The sequence below is a fragment of the Somniosus microcephalus genome, chromosome 13 (assembly GCF_052327205.1).
Source record: "Somniosus microcephalus isolate GS21.2 chromosome 13, FLI_Smic_1.0, whole genome shotgun sequence".
Classification (NCBI taxonomy): domain Eukaryota; kingdom Metazoa; phylum Chordata; class Chondrichthyes; order Squaliformes; family Somniosidae; genus Somniosus; species Somniosus microcephalus.
This window is the reverse complement of record NC_140999.1, coordinates 2,823,608-2,844,417: the sequence shown is the minus strand read 5'-3', so window position 1 is coordinate 2,844,417 and position 20,810 is coordinate 2,823,608. Positions and strand designations below refer to the sequence as shown.

Sequence of the window (20,810 nt, the reverse complement as noted above, 5' to 3'; positions counted from 1 at the left end):
CCACAGACACTGACTCTCACTGGGGTACGGGTTCCACACACACTGACTCTCACTGGGGTACGGGTTCCACACACACTGACTCTCACTGGGGTACGGGTTCCACACACACTGACTCTCACTGGGGTACGGGTTCCACAGGCACTGACTCTCACTGGGGTACGGGTTCCACAGGCACTGACTCTCACTGGGGTACGGGTTCCACACACACTGACTCTCACTGGGGTACGGGTTCCACAGACACTGACTCTCACTGGGGTACGGGTTCCACACACACTGACTCTCACTGGAGTACGGGTTCCACACACACTGACTCTCACTGGGGTACGGGTTCCACACACACTGACTCTCACTGGGGTACGGGTTCCACACACACTGACTCTCACTGGGGTACGGGTTCCACACACACTGACTCTCACTGGGGTACGGGTTCCACAGGCACTGACTCTCACTGGGGTACGGGTTCCACACACACTGACTCTCACTGGGGTACGGGTTCCACACACACTGACTCTCACTGGGGTACGGGTTCCACACACACTGACTCTCACTGGGGTACGGGTTCCACACACACTGACTCTCACTGGGGTACGGGTTCCACACACACTGACTCTCACTGGGGTACGGGTTCCACACACACCGACTCTCACTGAGGTACGGGTTCCACAGACACCGACTCTCACTGGGGTACGGGTTCCACAGACACTGACTCTCACTGGGGTACGGGTTCCACAGACACTGACTCTCACTGGGGTACGGGTTCCACAGACACTGACTCTCACTGGGGTACGGGTTCCACAGACACTGACTCTCACTGGGGTACGGGTTCCACACACACTGACTCTCACTGGGGTACGGGTTCCACACACACTGACTCTCACTGGGGTACGGGTTCCACACACACTGACTCTCACTGGGGTACGGGTTCCACACACACTGACTCTCACTGGGGTACGGGTTCCACACACACTGACTCTCACTGGGGTACGGGTTCGACACACACTGACTCTCACTGGGGTACGGGTTCGACACACACTGACTCTCACTGGGGTACGGGTTCCACACACACTGACTCTCACTGGGGTACGGGTTCCACACACACTGACTCTCACTGGGGTACGGGTTCCACACACACTGACTCTCACTGGGGTACGGGTTCCACACACACTGACTCTCACTGGGGTACGGGTTCCACACACACTGACTCTCACTGGGGTACGGGTTCCACACACACTGACTCTCACTGGGGTACGGGTTCCACACACACTGACTCTCACTGGGGTACGGGTTCCACACACACTGACTCTCACTGGGGTACGGGTTCCACACACACTGACTCTCACTGGGGTACAGGTTCCCACACACTGACTCTCACTGGGGTACGGGTTCCACAGACACTGACTCTCACTGGGGTACGGGTTCCACACACACTGACTCTCACTGGGGTACAGGTTCTACACACACTGACTCTCACTGGGGTACGGGTTCCACAGACACTGACTCTCACTGGGGTACGGGTTCCACACACACTGACTCTCACTGGGGTACGGGTTCCACACACACTGACTCTCACTGGGGTACGGGTTCCACACACACTGACTCTCACTGGGGTACGGGTTCCACACACACTGACTCTCACTGGGGTACGGGTTCCACAGACACTGACTCTCACTGGGGTATGGGTTCCACACACACTGACTCTCACTGGGGTACGGGTTCCACACACACGGACTCTCACTGGGGTACGGGTTCCACAGACACTGACTCTCACTGGGGTACGGGTTCCACACACACTGACTCTCACTGGGGTACAGGTTCCACACACACTGACTCTCACTGGGGTACGGGTTCCACACACACTGACTCTCACTGGGGTACGGGTTCCAGGGGAAGAGGTGTTCGAGAAAGGAGCACACGCAGACACGACACGCAGAGACAACCTGGACTGAGTCTAATCCCCTTCTTTGCGATGAAGTCACCCCTTTCCCCTCGCCCCCCCACTTCCCCCTCTCCCCCCATACCTGGAAGGTGTATTTGGCACTGTACCCGGAGCGCCGGATCCGCACTGTCTCCAGCATTCCCGTGTACTTCAGCTGCTGCAGCACCAGCTCGTCATCGAAACAGAGCTCCAACTGGAGAGAGACAGACAGATGGTTACCAGACAGGAACCAGACACAGGCACCAGACAGAGACACCAGAGGTGCCTGAGGTACTCAGCGCCACAGTCGTGACCAGAATCTCAGTCAAACACACCAGCAGCCAAAGTGCTATTTAATTCTCCAGTTACAGAGTTACCTCACTGGGCGACACAGACTCAGTGAAATTATCCGTCGGACTCAAACATCAATCGCACCGACCAAGATCCTGTCTTTCCAAACTTGGGCTGTGTCTGGAATTTTAAGTTGTTTAACACTGGGGTACAGTACTGGTGGGTACAGGTCTGTCACTGTATAACACAGGTACAGTACTGGTGGGTACAGGTCTGTCACTGTATAACACAGGTACAGTACTGGTGGGTACAGGTCTGTCACTGTATAACACAGGTACAGTACTGGTGGGTACAGGTCTGTCGCTGTATAACACTGGGGTACAGTACTGGTGGGTACAGGTCTGTTGCTGTATAACACTGGGGTACAGTACTGGTGGGTACAGGTCTGTCATTGTATAACACTGGGGTACAGTACTGGTGGGCACAGGTCTGTCGCTGTATAACACTGGGGTACAGTACTGCTGGGTACAGGTCTATCACTGTATAACACTGGGGTCAGTACTGGTGGGTACAGGTCTGTCGCTGTATAACACTGGGGTACAGTACTGCTGGGTACAGGTCTATCACTGTATAACACTGGGGTCAGTACTGGTGGGTACAGGTCTGTCGCTGTATAACACTGGGGTACAGTACTGGTGGGTACAGGTCTGTCACTGTATAACACTGGGGTACAGTACTGGTGGGTACAGGTCTGTCCCTGTATAACACTGGGGTCAGTACTGGTGGGTACAGGTCTGTCACTGTATAACACTGGGGTCAGTACTGGTGGGTACAGGTCTGTCACTGTATAACACTGGGGTACAGTACTGCTGGGTAGAGGTCTGTCACTGTATAACACTGGGGTACAGTACTGGTGGGTACAGGTCTGTCACTGTATTGCACTGGGGTACAGTACTGCTGGGTACAGGTCTGTCACTGTATAACACTGGGGTACAGCACTGGTGGGTACAGGTCTATCACTGTATTACACTGGGGTACAGTACTGGTGGGTACAGGTCTGTCACTGTATAACACTGGGGTACAGCACTGGTGGGTACAGGTCTGTCGCTGTATAACACTGGGGTACAGTACTGGTGGGTACAGGTCTGTCACTGTATAACACTGGGGTACAGTACTGGTGGGTACAGGTCTGTCCCTGTATAACACTGGGGTCAGTACTGGTGGGTACAGGTCTGTCACTGTATAACACTGGGGTCAGTACTGGTGGGTACAGGTCTGTCACTGTATAACACTGGGGTACAGTACTGGTGGGTACAGGTCTGTCCCTGTATAACACTGGGGTCAGTACTGGTGGGTACAGGTCTGTCACTGTATAACACTGGGGTACAGTACTGGTGGGTACAGGTCTGTCACTGTATAACACTGGGGTACAGTACTGGTGGGTACAGGTCTGTCACTGTATAACACTGGGGTACAGTACTGGTGGGTACAGGTCTGTCACTGTATAACACTGGGGTACAGTACTGGTGGGTACAGGTCTGTCACTGTATAACACTGGGGTACAGTACTGGTGGGTACAGGTCTGTCACTGTATAACACTGGGGTACAGTACTGGTGGGTACAGGTCTGTCACTGTATAATACTGGGGTCCAGTCCTGGTGGGTACAGGTCTGTCACTGTATAACACTGGGGTACAGTACTGCTGGGTACAGGTCTGTCACTGTATAACACTGGGGTACAGTACTGGTGGGTACAGGTCTGTCACTGTATAACACTGGGGTACAGTACTGGTGGGTACAGGTCTGTCACTGTATAACACTGGGGTCAGTACTGGTGGGTACAGGTCTGTCACTGTATAACACTGGGGTACAGTACTGGTGGGTACAGGTCTATCACTGTATAACACTGGGGTCAGTACTGGTGGGTACAGGTCTGTCACTGTATAACACTGGGGTACAGTACTGGTGGGTACAGGTCTATCACTGTATAACACTGGGGTACAGTACTGGTGGGTACAGGTCTGTCACTGTATAACACTGGGGTCAGTACTGGTGGGTACAGGTCTGTCACTGTATAACACTGGGGTACAGCACTGGTGGGTACAGGTCTATCACTGTATTACACTGGGGTACAGTACTGCTGGGTACAGGTCTGTCACTGTATAACACTGGGGTACAGTACTGGTGGGTACAGGTCTGTCACTGTATAACACTGGGGTACAGTACTGGTGGGTACAGGTCTGTCACTGTATAACACTGGGGTCAGTACTGGTGGGTACAGGTCTGTCACTGTATAACACTGGGGTACAGCACTGGTGGGTACAGGTCTGTCACTGTATAACACTGGGGTACAGTACTGGTGGGTACAGGTCTGTCACTGTATAACACTGGGGTACAGTACTGGTGGGTACAGGTCTGTCACTGTATAACACTGGGGTCAGTACTGGTGGGTACAGGTCTGTCACTGTATAACACTGGGGTACAGTACTGGTGGGTACAGGTCTGTCACTGTATAACACTGGGGTACAGTACTGGTGGGTACAGGTCTGTCACTGTATAACACTGGGGTCAGTACTGGTGGGTACAGGTCTGTCACTGTATAACACTGGTGTCAGTACTGGTGGGTACAGGTCTATCACTGTATAACACTGGGGTACAGTACTGGTGGGTACAGGTCTGTCACTGTATAACACTGGGGTACAGTACTGGTGGGTACAGGTCTGTCACTGTATAACACTGGGGTACAGTACTGGTGGGTACAGGTCTGTCACTGTATAACACTGGGGTACAGTACTGGTGGGTACAGGTCTATCACTGTATAACACTGGGGTCAGTACTGGTGGGTACAGGTCTGTCGCTGTATAACACTGGGGTACAGTACTGGTGGGTACAGGTCTGTCACTGTATAACACTGGGGTACAGTACTGGTGGGTACAGGTCTATCACTGTATAACACTGGGGTACAGTACTGGTGGGTACAGGTCTGTCACTGTATAACACTGGGGTACAGTACTGGTGGGTACAGGTCTGTCACTGTATAACACTGGGGTACAGTACTGGTGGGTACAGGTCTGTCACTAACACTGGGGTACAGTACTGGTGGGTACAGGTCTGTCGCTGTATAACACTGGGGTACAGTACTGGTGGGTACAGGTCTGTCACTGTATAACACTGGGGTACAGTACTGGTGGGGTACAGGTCTGTCATTGTATAACACTGGGGTACAGTACTGGTGGGTACAGGTCTGTCACTGTATAACACTGGGGTACAGTACTGGTGGGTACAGGTCTATCACTGTATAACACTGGGGTCAGTACTGGTGGGTACAGGTCTATCACTGTATAACACTGGGGTACAGTACTGGTGGGTACAGGTCTATCACTGTATAACACTGGGGTCAGTACTGGTGGGTACAGGTCTGTCACTGTATAACACGGGTACAGTACTGGTGGGTACAGGTCTGTCACTGTATAACACGGGTACAGTACTGGTGGGTGCAGGTCTATCACTGTATAACACTGGGGTCAGTACTGGTGGGTACAGGTCTGTCACTGTATAACACTGGGGTACAGTACTGGTGGGTACAGGTCTGTCGCTGTATAACACTGGGGTACAGTACTGGTGGGTACAGGTCTGTCACTGTATAACACTGGGGTACAGTACTGGTGGGGACAGGCCTGTCACTGTATAACACTGGGGTACAGTACTAGTGGGTACAGGTCTGTCACTGTATAACACTGGGGTACAGTACTGGTGGGTACAGGTCTATCACTGTATAACACTGGGGTACAGTACTGGTGGGTACAGGTCTGTCACTGTATAACACTGGGGTCAGTACTGGTGGGTACAGGTCTATCACTGTAGAACACTGGGGTCAGTACTCGTCTCTCTGAGCATTGCTTCCTACTGCACCAGAGTGACACTTCCTCTCTGAGCGAGGTCACCAATGAAGTCAAGCTTCAGCCGTGGTTCAGTGGGCCGCACTCTCCCCTCTGAGTCAGAAGGTTGTGGGTTCGAGTCCCACTCCAGAGACTCGAGCTCCATGATCCAGGCCGACACTCCCAGTGCAGTGCTGAGGGAGTGCTGCACTGTCGGAGGAGCCGTCTTTCGGATGAGACATTAAATTGAGACCCCGTCTGCTCTCTCAGGTGAACGTAAAAGATCTCATGGACACTATTTTGAAGAAGAGCAGGGGAGTTCTCCCCGGTGTCCTGGGCCAATATTTATCCCTCAACCAACATCACTACAACATGATCTGGTCATTATCACATTGCTGTTTGTGGGAGCTTGCTGTGCGCAAATTGGCTGCTGCGTTTCCTACATTACAACAGTGACTACACTTCAAAAAAACAAAAGTACTTCATTGGCTGTAAAGCGGTCTAGAACGTCCTGAGGTTGTGAAAGGTGCTGTGGAAATGAAAGTCTTTATTCAATGTCAATACCCAGCGTGGGTAAAGACTGTCGCCCCTTGAACCCAATATTCAGGCTGACAAAAGGCACCCCAACAAAGGGGTCCACAAATGGATGGGCTCGTGTCGAGGACACCCGGCCCACTCACTGATATCCCGCAGGTTCAGAGACCGGTAGATCAGCCCACCGTCCCGAAGTAAATGGAACGTCAATGGCCTCCTCGATCCCAAACACGAACCTGTTCCAAGAACGTTCCTCACCTTTTTAGCATTTGAACGGATACATCGAATGAAGAAAGGCTCCGCTTTGCCCAGAGTCTCCATTAGTTTATTCAGAGAGGCCTGGAAAATAAATCAGAATCAATGTAAACAAGCTGGGAACATTTTATACCCTGTCCAAAGGTGCTGACTCTCACTTAGTTAGATACAGAGTAAAGCTCCCTCTACACTGTCCCATCAAACACTCCCAGGCCAGGTACAGCACGGGTTGGATACAGAGTAAAGCTCCCTCTACACTGTCCCATCAAACACTCCCAGGGCAGGTACAGCACGGGTTAGATACAGAGTAAAGCTCCCTCTACACTGTCCCATCAAACACTCCCAGGGCAGGTACAGCACGGGTTAGATACAGAGTAAAGCTCCCTCTACACTGTCCCATCAAACACTCCCAGGGCAGGTACAGCACGGGTTAGATACAGAGTAAAGCTCCCTCTACACTGTCCCATCAAACACTCCCAGGGCAGGTACAGCATGGGTTAGATACAGAGTAAAGCTCCCTCTACACTGTCCCATCAAACACTCCCAGGGCAGGTACAGCACGGGTTAGATACAGAGTAAAGTTCCCTCTACACTGTCCCAGCAAACACTCTCAGGGCAGGTACAGCACGGGTTAGATACAGAGTAAAGCTCCCTCTACACTGTCCCATCAAACACTCCCAGGGCAGGTACAGCCCGGGTTGGATACTCGCCTGGAACTGTGCGCTGATGCTCGGCGGTTTCTTCTTCTTGTGAAGGTGCAGCAGGGATTTGGTGGTGCGATCGTGGAGGGTCATTCGGACAATGTGCTTCAAGGAACCCGAGTCAATGAGGTTCTGGAGAAGGGTGCAGATCAGGGACAGAAAGGAATCGATGAGAGTTTGGTTTAACACAGATCACACTGAGCTTGTAAGAGAGATTAGCAATAATATTAATAGGTGTGAAACCTCGTGCTTACAGGACTGGACCAGCATCTCATTGGTTACGAGTTTAAGTCCCACCAGGTCAAATTCAGAAATTTAATTCAATAAATCTGATAATCTGGGACCATGAAAGTTGCTGTTTTATCATAAAAACCCAACTGGGTCACTAAAGTCGTCCTGAGACGGGTACCTGCTGCCGCTGCCCGGTCTGGGTCTACACGTGACTCCAGTCCACACTCTGTGCTCGACTTGCGATGCCTTCAGGGGTTCGAGGGAGAAATACTGGCCCCACAGCAACAAAACAAGGAGGGGAATTCGGGTCGAGCCAAATCAGGTCCGTTTTCCTGCACATCTGGTACCAGATGTGGCACATCGGCAGAGACTCACCAGCAGCGTGGGACCGGGGAGGTGGTATGGAGCCGCTTCCATCGGAGCAGGAGCCTGGGCGCTGTGCTGGAGGGTGCAGGATCAGAACTGTGGGGAGACTCCGCACTCGGCTCGGTCCCTGCAATAGTGCAGAACCCAGGGCCCCCAGATCAGGACATCGGTGGGGGGGGGGGGGGGGGCGGGTTCGCTGGAAACCTGAGCCAGTCACACCCTGAACCCCGCCCACACTGCCACAGGTCCGCACGGTACACATTAGCCACCGATCTGCACACACGGACACCAAGCGGCAACGGTTTATATCTTACACCGAGTCGGGAAAGGCCAGCACTGACTTTTATAACCTTGTACAAACACATTAAATGTTCATCCGTTTATATCAGCAACTTGGGGTTTCGAGGTTAACACCAGAGGATAATTGTTCCTTTGGCCGGTTACTGGCCTCTCAGGCTCTGAGGGACATCGAAGGTCAGATCTATGATCCCAGTGGAACGGCCGATTCTGGAGGCGCTCCACGGCCAGGGCCGGAGCTTTTTAACGCTCGTTATTCTAACCTGAAGGTCGAACAGCAAAATTCATAAAAATTAAACACATTTACTGAAAAACGACATTTACCTTGGGAATGGTCAGCTTTGGTTTCAAACCTTTATTTTTCCTGTAGAGATATCAAAGTGGGGTTTTTTATAAAATGTTTTTCCGAGAGCGTGTCGCTAGGGTTAGTCCAATCAGAGAGCAGCGTGAGCCAGGCCCAAACGGGCAAGATGCAAGTTGCTGAAAGGCCGAGGCTGCCAGTTGCGAGAGTGCAGGGATTGGCTGAACTGAGCGGCGGGATCCTGAACACGGAGTCGGGCGATCGGCACAAGATCCCAGGGCTCCGGTCACTGGGCACGCGGCTCCTCAGCGGCTCTCTCCCGTTGCGGGAGGGGGGGGCGTGGGAGAGGCTGGCTGTCGACGGGCAGCTGGTTTGTGACCGCCATATTGGATTGGAAACAAACCAACTTCACCAACCCCACATTGCAAGGTCAGGGGTCAAAGATCGACTTTCAAATGGCCGCTGCCGTAATTTAACGCGAGCAGGCACTGGGATCCTCAACAGCAAGGCTGAGGCGTGTCGCAACTTCGGCCCAAAACATTGCCAAACCACACTCTGAGCTGACAGAGCGCGTTAACTTCCAGTAACTGTTCAGCGATCCGTGCACTCTCAGAGAAACACAAGCACTGGCTTTCCACCTTTTCTTTAGACAGTTTTGCTGTTCTCCTGGGTTTAGCCACATCACTCACTGGGGTCTCTGTTCCCCACACCTGTTCACCACTCACGGCTCAGGTGGAGCAAGCTTGCAAACTATTGCGTCGAAGCTCACCCCCCACCCAACCCTCCCCTTCACCACCCCCACCCCTTCACCCTACCCCCTTAGGCTCCCTCTCGCCCTCCCCCCTTCGCCCTCTCCCCCTTCGCCCCCTCCCACCCTCCCCTTCGCCCCTCCCCCTCCCCCTCCATCGTCCCCCCTGCACCCCCGCACCCTCTCTCCCCCCCCCCTTCACCCTCTCTTCCCCCCCCCTTCACCCCCTCCCCAATCACAAGATGAAATGTTTCCTGCCACACTTTCAATTTTTTTTCGCGGAGTTGGTGAGAAGGAGCAGAGTTCAAGCAGTCAGGAGGCGGGATGGTTTGTCGGGGTGCGGGATGGTTTGTCGAGGCGCGGGGTGGTTTGTCGGGGTGATTTGGCGGGGTGGTCTGTCGGGGTGCGGGGTGGTTTGTCGGGGTGCGGGATGGTTTGTCGAGGCGCGGGGTGGTTTGTCAGGGTGCTTTGTCGGGGTGCGGGGTGGTTGGTTGGGGCGCGGGATGGTTGGTTGGGGCGCGGGATGGTTTGTCGGGGTGCGGGATGGTTTGTCGGGGTGCGGGATGGTTTGTCGGGGTGCGGGGTGGTTTGTCGGGGTGCGGGGTGGTTGGTTGGGGCGCGGGATGGTTGGTTGGGGCGCGGGATGGTTTGTCGGGGTGCGGGATGGTTTGTCGGGGTGCGGGATGGTTTGTCGGGGTGCTTTGTCGGGGTGGTTGGTCGGGGCGCGGGGTGGTTTGTCGGGGCGCGGGGTGGTTTGTTGGGGCGCGGGGTGGTTTGTTGGGGTACGGGGTGGTTTGTCGGGGTGCGGGGTGGTTTGTCGGGGTGCGGGGTGGTTTGTCGGGGTGCGGGGTGGTTTGTCGAGGCGCGGGGTGGTTTGTCGGGGCGCGGGGTGGTTTGTCGGGGCGCGGGGTGCTTTGTCGGGGTGCGGGGTGCTTTGTCGGGGTGCGGGGTGGTTTGTTGGGGTGCGGGGTGGTTTGTCGAGGCGCGGGGTGGTTTGTTGGGGTGCGGGGTGGTTTGTCGGGGTGCGGGGTGCTTTGTCGGGGTGCGGGGTGCTTTGTCGGGGTGCGGGGTGCTTTGTCGGGGTGCGGGGTGGTTTGTCGGGGTGGTTTGTCGGGGTGCGGGTTGCTTTGTCGGGGTGCGGGGTGGTTTGTCGGGGTGCGGGGTGGTTTGTCGGGGTGCGGGGTGGTTTGTCGGGGTGCGGGGTGGTTTGTCGGGGCGCGGGGTGGTTTGTCGGGGCGCGGGGTGCTTTGTCGGGGTGCGGGGTGCTTTGTCGGGGTGCGGGGTGGTTTGTCGGGGCGCGGGGTGGTTTGTCGGGGCGCGGGGTGGTTTGTCGGGGTGCGGGGTGGTTTGTCGGGGTGCGGGGTGGTTTGTCGGGGTGCGGGGTGGTTTGTCGGGGTGCGGGGTGGTTTGTCGGGGTGCGGGGTGGTTTGTCGGGGTGCGGGGTGGTTTGTCGGGGTGCGGGGTGGTTTGTCGGGGTGCGGGGTGGTTTGTCGGGGTGCGGGGTGGTTTGTCGGGGTGCGGGGTGGTTTGTCGGGGTGCGGGGTGGTTTGTCGGGGCGCGGGGTGGTTGGTTGGAGTGGTTTGTCGGGGTGCGGGGTGGTTTGTCGAGGCGCGGGGTGGTTTGTCGGGGTGCGGGGTGGTTTGTCGGGGCGCGGGGTGGTTTGTCGGGGCGCGGGGTGGTTTGTCGGGGCGCGGGGTGGTTTGTCGGGGCGCGGGGTGGTTGGTTGGAGTGCGGGGTGGTTTGTCGGGGTGGTTTGTCGGGGTGCGGGGTGGTTTGTTGGGGCGCGGGGTGGTTGGTTGGGGCGCGGGGTGGTTTGTCGGGGTGCGGGGTGGTTTGTCGGGGCGCGGGGTGGTTGGTTGGAGTGGTTTGTCGGGGTGCGAGGTGGTTTGTCGGGGTGCGGGGTGGTTTGTCGGGGCGCGGGGTGGTTGGTTGGAGTGGTTTGTCGGGGTGCGGGGTGGTTGGTTGGAGTGCGGGGTGGTTTGTCGGGGTGCGGGGTGGTTTGTCGGGGTGCGGGGTGGTTTGTTGGGGCGCGGGGTGGTTGGTTGGAGTGCGGGGTGGTTGGTTGGAGTGCGGGGTGGTTTGTCGGGGTGCGGGGTGGTTTGTCGGGGTGGTTGGTTGGGGCGCGGGGTGGTTTGTCGGGGTGCGGGGTGGTTTGTCGGGGTGGTTTGTCGGGGTGCGGGGTGGTTTGTCGGGGTGCGGGGTGGTTTGTCGGGGTGGTTTGTCGGGGTGCGGGGTGGTTTGTCGGGGGTGGTTTGTCGGGGTGCGGGGTGGTTTGTCGGGGTGCGGGGTGGTTTGTCGGGGTGGTTTGTCGGGGTGCGGGGTGGTTTGTCGGGGTGCGGGGTGGTTTGTCGGGGCGCGGGGTGGTTTGTTGGGGTGCGGGGTGGTTTGTCGGGGTGCGGGGTGGTTTGTCGGGGTGCGGGGTGGTTTGTCGGGGTGCGGGGTGGTTTGTCGGGGTGCGGGGTGGTTTGTCGGGGTGCGGGGTGGTTTGTCGGGGTGCGGGGTGGTTTGTCGGGGTGCGGGGTGGTTTGTCGGGGTGCGGGGTGCTTTGTCGGGGTGCGGGGTGCTTTGTCGGGGTGCGGGGTGCTTTGTCGGGGTGCGAGGTGGTTTGTCGGGGTGCGGGGTGGTTTGTCGGGGCGCGGGGTGGTTGGTTGGAGTGGTTTGTCGGGGTGCGGGGTGGTTTGTCGAGGCGCGGGGTGGTTTGTCGGGGTGCGGGGTGGTTTGTCGGGGCGCGGGGTGGTTTGTCGGGGCGCGGGGTGGTTTGTCGGGGCGCGGGGTGGTTGGTTGGAGTGCGGGGTGGTTTGTCGGGGTGGTTTGTCGGGGTGCGGGGTGGTTTGTTGGGGCGCGGGGTGGTTGGTTGGGGCGCGGGGTGGTTTGTCGGGGTGCGGGGTGGTTTGTCGGGGCGCGGGGTGGTTGGTTGGAGTGGTTTGTCGGGGTGCGAGGTGGTTTGTCGGGGTGCGGGGTGGTTTGTCGGGGCGCGGGGTGGTTTGTCGGGGCGCGGGGTGGTTGGTTGGAGTGGTTTGTCGGGGTGCGGGGTGGTTGGTTGGAGTGCGGGGTGGTTTGTCGGGGTGCGGGGTGGTTTGTCGGGGTGCGGGGTGGTTTGTTGGGGCGCGGGGTGGTTGGTTGGAGTGCGGGGTGGTTTGTCGGGGTGCGGGGTGGTTTGTCGGGGTGGTTGGTTGGGGCGCGGGGTGGTTTGTCGGGGTGCGGGGTGGTTTGTCGGGGTGGTTTGTCGGGGTGCGGGGTGGTTTGTCGGGGTGCGGGGTGGTTTGTCGGGGTGGTTTGTCGGGGTGCGGGGTGGTTTGTCGGGGCGCGGCGTGGTTGGTTGGAGTGCGGGGTGGTTTGTCGGGGTGCGGGGTGGTCTGTCGGGGCACGGGTTGGGGTGCGGGATAGTTTGTTGGGGTGCGGGGCCCCTGCGGAGTTCCCACCATCTCACACGCCAGAAGAATTTACACCGGCCGTGACTCCATTATCTTTACACCCAGAAAGAAAAACCAGAAACCTGCTCTAAAGAAAAGGTGGGGCAGCTGGAGGCAAGACAGCGTAACGGAAACTCACAGGAAGTGGCTGTGGGGTCTCTCGAGGCGTCTCAGCGGTTTGAGGAGAGCGTGGGGGTCATCGCGGTACTGGGCGCATCCCAGAATACTCCTCATCACCTGGGCATGCAACTCACTAGCAGATCATTCCCGGAAGAGAAAAGGGGAAGAGAGAGAGAGAGAGAGAGAGAGAAAGAGAGAGAAAGAGATTTAGAGAGGACCAATCACCAAAAAAGGGCACAAAAGTTATCAGCGGGGCTGTCACCACGGCAACATGACAGGCCATCGACTTGTGATCCGAGGCCCATTTCCGCCCAGAGTCTCGGCAGATTGCGAGCGAGCTACGTGCGGGTAACATTATTCCTGCAGCCCCCCCACCCCTCCCCCCACCTCCCAAGTGTTACCCCAAACCCAGCGGCTAAGTCCGATACTGGGCTACCGACCCAGAGGTCGCGAGTTCAAATCCCAGCACAAGTAGTTGCGAGACTGAAGTCAATGAGCCTGGTTAAAAATGTCCATGAAAACTGTCGAATTGTTGTCAAAGCCCAAACTAGGTCACTGATGCCCTTCAGGGGAAGGGAATCTGCCTGGTCTGGGCCTACATGTGATTCCAATCCCACACATCTGTGGTAAACTCTTATGCCCTCAAGGGACCGGCACATCCCAGAACAAATTACAAACAAAAGCCACATTTCTAGGTTAATCTATTAATAGAAAACGACCTTCATTCAATATTAGTCTCGGCAAGAGGGTTAAATATTGAAATGGAAACCCTTGACCATGAGGCGATATTCAGACTGGAGCCTGCCTAGTGGCAGCCCTGCTCCGAGAGGTCCCGTCTTCATGCTCCAAGCAATCCATTCCCACCATTACTTACCTCGGCTCTTCGAATCCGCGGAGGCAGACACAGGCAAAGAGAAAATCCAAAGTGGCGATATTCTGTCTCCTTGCCCCAAGCGGTCAAACAGCACCATCGTTAACAGAACCTCTCAGACAGACATCCCCACCTCCGCCACGCCTCCCCTACTGCCCTCCGGAGCCTCCTCCAAGGGGTCAGCACCCCCATTACACCTGGCTCTTCAAGAGGTGCCAAGCCGAAGACTATTGAAGAAGAAGAATGGACACGAAATCTCCTGGAAGAGGCGGAAAGGAGGTTCCCCCTGAGGACCACCCGGCAGTGGTCATCAGACCAGCAGCCACTGGGCCAAACACAGTTCGCAGACGATCACTCTGCCAATCTCACCCGTGCGGGAGCTTTATATCCGTGAGAATGTGGAACGTTACAAAGAAACACGATCCAAACCTGGAGTTCTATTGGATCAAATACAAACGGTGATTAAGAAGCTAATGGACTGTTAGACTTTATCGCAAGGGGGGCTGGAATATGAGGAAGTGATGCTTCAGTTGTACAGAGCTCTGGTCAGACCCCCTCTGGACAGTGTGTTCAGGTCTGGGCCCCGCCCCTCGGGAGGATATACTGTACTGGCCTTGGAGTGGGAGCAGCGTGGATTCACCAGAATGGTACCGGGGCTAAAAGGGTTAAATTCTGAGGACAGGTTGCTTAAACTTGGTGCCTATTCCCGTGTGTTTAGAAGGTTGAGGGGTGATCTAAAGGGTGGTTTTAAAATGTTAGAAGGATTCAATAGGCTAGATACAGAGAAACTATTTTCTCTGGTGGGGGATTCTGTACAACGGGGGTGAATGGGAAGCGGTTTGGTTTCTTGGAATTCTATGTTTGGATCAAGACGTCGTTTATCTCCAGTTGACTGGACTGGATGATCGGAGGGCAGCTTGATGTCTGTACTGAGTATTGCCTGAAGAGGTGGCGCGATCGCACGGGGTGTGGAGGCGGTTTGCCTTGGTCAGTGTCTCCGCTGAAGGGGAGATTTCTCTCACTTACTTCTTGCTGTTGTAATGAGCAAAGATGTCTTCAAATGCCTCAAAATTGAAATCTTCACAAGTGGTTTCAAAAGATAAATCGAGCACAGACCGGCTGTAAAACAGACAGGGAGACGAAGATCTCATCAATCCCTTGCTCCCCTCTCCCTTAAGCAAAGACACGCTCGGTGTCCTTCGAGTTAAAGGGCACAAACACGAGAGAGGCCATATTTCACTGGAATTCACAAACGGTTTTTGACACAGAAGCGTAAATTATAATAAAGTAACATAAACGCAATGATGGCCATCGGTCGTGTTACCGATGCTGAGCTAACCTCCTTTCCCTAACGCACACGGTTTATAGGTGAACAATCCCACTGTGGTCTACAGACTGGGATCATCCCGAGACTCCCCCAGGGGTACGTACTCTACCGGTTATGTTACTGGACTAATAATCCACAGATCCCAAGTTCAAATCCCACCATGACAGTCTGAGAATCTGAATTCAGCTTTAAAAATCTGGAAACAAAAAGATAAAGTGACCGTGAATCTGTCGGATTGTCATTAAAAACCCAACTGGTTCACTGATGTCCTTTAGGGAGGGAAACCTGCCGTCCTTACCCGGGCTGGGCCAATAGGCTCTGGAATTCCCTCCCTAAACCTCTCTGCCTCTCCTCTTTTAGGATGCTGCTTAAAATCTAGCTCTTTGACCAAGCTTTTGGTCACCTGGTCTATGTGGCTCGGTGTCAAACTTTGTTTGATAATCGCTCCTGTGAAGCACCTTGGGATGTTTTACTGTGTTAAAGGCGCTATATAAATGCAAGTTAGGTGCGACTCCAGTCCCACACCAATGAGGTTGACTCTCGGAACCATCGCCACCTTCTCAGGGCAACTAAAGGACGGCAATCAATGCCAGCCTTGACTGAGCAAAACAATAAATAAATGGGAATGCGGGAGAACTGCAGTCGGCCACCAGAGGGAGTGCCGCAGGAGGCCCCCAGTGCCAGGGAGTTGGCACAACACACCACACAAAGGGTACACACCCCAAACATTACCCGGCTTTCCAGACGCTGTGTATTGAGAATGTTTGCTGTCTTTGGCAGTGGATCCATCGCCCAGTCCCGGGCGATCGTGCTCTCGGTTATCTCGTGAGCCCAGGTTTAACCCGAACGCTGAACCGTTGATGCCGATTGGACCACGTTCAGTGTCTCCAGCAGTGGCTGGCACTTTCAGGGTTAACTCCTCGCCCCAAACCGCCCCCCCACCAACTATTCTTACCGATAGACCTTCTCTACTGGAGCATTCGACCGCTGCAGCTCTCCGAGAGGCACACGGGACCCCCGGCGGACCATGCCTGCGAAGGAGAGGACAGCGTCAGAACGACAAGCGTGACCCCGACCCCTGACCCTCCCCACTGCCCTCGCCCCTCCTCCCACACCAGCCTTCCGCCCCGCTTCCCATCACCCCAACCTTTGCCGCTCCCCCCAACCTACTGCCCCCTCTACCCACACCCTCAACTCGCATAACCCCCCCCCCGCTCCCCCTGCCCTCTCACCTCCTCCCTCCCCCTCCCCATGCCCGTTCCCCCCAGCCCTTGCCCCTTCACTGTCGCCCTCCCCCGCAGCACCCTCTCATAAGAATTAGGAGCAGGAGTCGGCCATTTGGCCCTTAGAGCCTGCTCCGCCATTCAATAAGATCATGGCTGATCTTCTACCTCATCTCCACTTTCCTGCACTATCCCCATATCCCTTGATTCCCTTAATATCCAAAAATCTATCGATCTCTATCTTGAATATACTCAACGACTGAGCCTCCACAGCCCTCTGGGGCAGAGAATTCCAAAGATTCACCGCCCTCTGAGTGAAGAAATTTCTCCTCATCTCAGTCCTAAATGGCCGACCCCTTATTCTGAGACGGTGACCCCTGGTTCTAGACTCCCCAGCCAGGGGGAAACATCCTCCCTGCATCTACCCTGTCAAGCCCTGTAAGAAATTTATATGTTTCAATGAGATCACCTCTCATTCTTCTAAACTCTAGAGAATATAGGCCTAGTCTACTCAATCTCTCCTCATAGGACAATCCCCCCATCCCAGGAACCAGTCTGGTGAACCTTCGCTGCACTCCCTCTATGGCAAGTATATCCTTCCTTAGGTAAGGAGACCAAAACTGTCCACAATAGTCCAGGTGTGGTCTCACCAGGGCCCTATGTAATTGCAGTAAGATGTCTTTACTCTTATACTCAAATCCTCTTGTAATAAAGGCCAACATACCATTTGCTTTCCTAATTGCTTGCTGTACCTGCATGTTAACTTTCAGTGATTTGTGTACAAGGACACCCAGGTCCCTCTGAACACCAACATTTCCCAATCTCTCACCATTTAAAAAATACTCTGCTTTTCTATTTTTCCTACCAAAGTGGATAACTTCACATTTCTCCACATTATATTCCATTTGCCATGTTCTTCCCACTCACTGAGCCTGTCTATATCCCCTTGAAGCCTCCTTGCATCCTCCTCACAACTTACATTCCCAACTAGCTTTGTATCATCAGCAAACTTGGATATATTACATTTGGTCCCCTCATCCTAATCATTGATGTAGATTGTGAATAGCTGAGGCCCAAGCACTGAACCTTGTGGTACCCCACTAGTTACAGCCTGCCAACCCGAAAATGACTCGTTTATTCTTACTCTCTGTTTTCTGTCCGTTAACCAATCCTCAATCCATGCTAGTATATTACCCACAATCCCATGAGCCCTAATTTTGTTTAATAACCTCTTGTGTGGCACCTTATCGAATGCCTTCTGAAAATCCAAATACACCACATCCACTGGTTCCCCCTTATCTATTCTGCCAGTTACAACCTCAAAAAACTCGAACAGATTCGTCAAACACGATTTCCCTTTCATAAATCCGTGTTGACTGCCCAATCTTATTATTTTCTAAGTGCCCTGTTACCATGTCCTTAATAATAGATTCTAGCATTTTCCCTACTACTGATGTCAGGCTAACTGGTCTGTAGTTCCCTGTTTTCTCTCTCCCTCCTTTCTTAAATAGTGGGGTTACATTTGCTACCTTCCAATCCACAGGGACTGTTCGAGAATCTATGGAATTTTGGAAAATGACAACCAATGCATCCACTATCTCTGTAGCCACCTCCTTCAAAATGCTAGGATGTAGGCCATCAGGCCCAAGGGATTTATCGGCTTTCAGTCCCATTAATTTCTCCAGCACTATTTTTTTTTACTAATACTATTTTCTGTCAGTTCCTCATTCTCGCTAGAGCCTTGGTCTTCCACTATTTCTGGGAAATTTTTAGCATCTTCTTCCGTGAAGACAGACACAAAGTATTTGTTTAATTTCTCGGCCATTTCCTTATTCCCCATTATAATTTCTCCTGTCTCAGCCTGTGAGGGACCCACATTTACTTTTGCTAATCTTTACTTTTTTACATACCTATAGAAGCTTTTACAGTCTGTTTTTTGTCGCTAGTTTACTCTCGTATTCTATTTTCCCTTTCTTTATCAATTTCTTGGTCCTCTTTTGCTGAATTCTAAAATTCTCCCAATCCTCAGGCTTTTTGGCAACATTATAAGCCTCTTCCTTTGATCTAATACTATCTTTAACTTCTTTTGTTAGCCACGGTTGGACCACTTTTCCTGTGGGGTTTTTGTGCCTTAAAGGAATGTATATTTGTTGCAAATTATGTATCAATTCTTTAAATGTTAGCCATTGCTGGTCTAACATCAGACCATTTAATGTAGTTTCCCAATCTACCTTAGCCAACTCGCTCCACATACCTACATAGTTTGCTTTGTTTAGATTTAAGACCCTAGTTTTGGATTTAACTAAATCACTTTCAATCTCAATATAAAATTCTATCATATTATGGTTACTCTTCCCTAAAGGCTCCTTTACTACAAGGCTATTAATTAACCCTTTCTCGTTGCACAATACTAGATCTAAAATAGCCTGTTCCCGAGTTGGTTCCTCAACATACTGATCTAGAAAACTCTCTTCTATACATTCCACGAATTCGGCAATGTCCGGTGCCATACCCGCCGTTCTGTTCTGTGCCCACTGCTGCCCAGCCTGTTTGAACGCAGCCGTGGCTCGGATGGCTGCCCGAAGGGTGGACCAGCGGAACACGGACACGGGATCCATCCCGATCAATTCGCGAATGAACGCGCTGTCGCTACTCCGCAGGAGTGCCACGATGTCAGGACGCATGTAATCAGTGTTTTTCTCCCGAAAATCCTGGGGATGGGAAAATATATCAGGAGTCAGTCAGCTCGAAAAAAGGGGCGAGACAGAGTGAGCGAGAGAAAGACAGAGGGTGAGAGAGAGAGTGGCAGCACATACCCCAGTTTCCATCAGTAACCACACAATCCAGACCCGAGGGCTCAGCTTAAAGCGATCCGGCAATTATTGGGTTATTACACAGACCAAGACCATCGACTGGTCACTGCCATGGCCAGGACAGCAGCCCCATGTCAGCAGCACAGTACTGAGGGAGCGCCGCACTGTCGGAGGGGCAGTACTGAGGGAGCGCCACACTGTCAGAGGGGCAGTACTGAGGGAGCGCCGCACTGTCGGAGGGGCAGTACTGAGGGAGCGCCACACTGTCAGAGGGGCAGTACTGAGGGAGCGCCGCACTGTCGGAGGGGCAGTACTGAGGGAGCGCCGCACTGTCGGAGGGGCAGTACTGAGGGAGCGCCGCACTGTCGGAGGGGCAGTACTGAGGGAGCGCCGCACAGTCGGAGGGGCAGTACTGAGGGAGCGCCGCACTGTCGGAGGGGCAGTACTGAGGGAGCGCCGCACTGTCGGAGGGGCAGTACCGAGGGAGCGCCGCACTGTCGGAGGGGCAGTACCGAGGGAGCGCCGCACTGTCGGAGGGGCAGTACTGAGGGAGCGCCGCACTGTCGGAGGGGCAGTACTGAGGGAGCGCCGCACTGTCGGAGGGGCAGTACTGAGGGAGCGCCGCACTGTCGGAGGGGCAGTACTGAGGGAGTGCCGCACTGTCGGAGGGGCAGTACTGAGGGAGTGCCGCACTGTCGGAGGGGCAGTACTGAGGGAGCGCCGCACTGTCGGAGGGGCCATCTATTGTCTGCTCTCTCAGGTGGATCACACAGCCACTATTGGAAGAACAGGGGAGTTCTCCCTGGTATCCTGGGCCAATATATATCTTTCATCCAACACTTAAAACAGGCGATCTGGTCATTATCACATTGGGTTAGAGAGGGGAAATCAGCCAGGGTTCCTGCTCCCGATCACTGTCCAGCGACCCCTGATGGGATGTGTGCGAGTGGATGTTGAGAAGCGTTGGTTTTGGATGTGGCGCTCTTCACCATTGACACTGGGTGCCGAGACTCGTGGGGGATTAGTCGTTAGGTGGGGCACCAAACTCTGGCCGTGGTCTCTCCCCCGGTCCGTACCTGGGCAAGGGCAGAGATTTTCTCGAAAGGGAGAGAAGTCTGAAAGAAATAGATTGCCCACAGGGCTCGGCCGAACCTTGATCTGGTACTTGACTCTGCCGGCAAAGTGCTGGATGACGAAGGCCGGCTCCATCACCGGGGTCACCACAAACCATCGGTTCTCCTCGTGCTGCTGCTTCAACTTGGCCAGAAGCGTCTGATTGGTGGCGTGGGGGAAACTGGCAACAGAGAGAGCATCAACCAGGTCAGAGTCACACACGTCCCCTAACCCCCTCCCCCATCTCCTAACCCCCTCCCTCCGTCCCCCTCTCCCTCCCCCCGTCCCCGACCCCCTCTTCCCCCCCCCGACCCCCGTGACTCTTTCCCCCCCCCACCCCAGGGACTCTCCCTCACTCCCCTCACCCCCGGGTTGCCCCCTCCCCCCCGGGTTGCCCCCTCCCTCACTCCCCCC

The 20,810-nt window shown here is 54.6% G+C and overlaps 1 protein-coding gene across 1 annotated transcript in view; it reads right to left on the bottom strand.

Annotated features, from left to right (window-relative positions):
* The window catches only part of LOC147107970 (unconventional myosin-IXb-like), a 100,122-nt gene that overhangs the window by 13,644 nt on the left and 65,668 nt on the right, over positions 1-20,810 (bottom strand). The window contains exons 3-10 of the mRNA XM_086005978.1: positions 20,436-20,654; positions 18,983-19,181; positions 16,203-16,278; positions 13,069-13,182; positions 8,792-8,831; positions 7,583-7,705; positions 6,876-6,956; positions 2,019-2,129 (exon numbers count right to left, since the gene is read on the bottom strand). Of these exons, the coding sequence (XP_085862104.1) occupies positions 2,019-2,129; positions 6,876-6,956; positions 7,583-7,705; positions 8,792-8,831; positions 13,069-13,182; positions 16,203-16,278; positions 18,983-19,181; positions 20,436-20,654 (963 nt within the window). The remainder of the gene's footprint in view (positions 1-2,018; positions 2,130-6,875; positions 6,957-7,582; positions 7,706-8,791; positions 8,832-13,068; positions 13,183-16,202; positions 16,279-18,982; positions 19,182-20,435; positions 20,655-20,810) is intronic.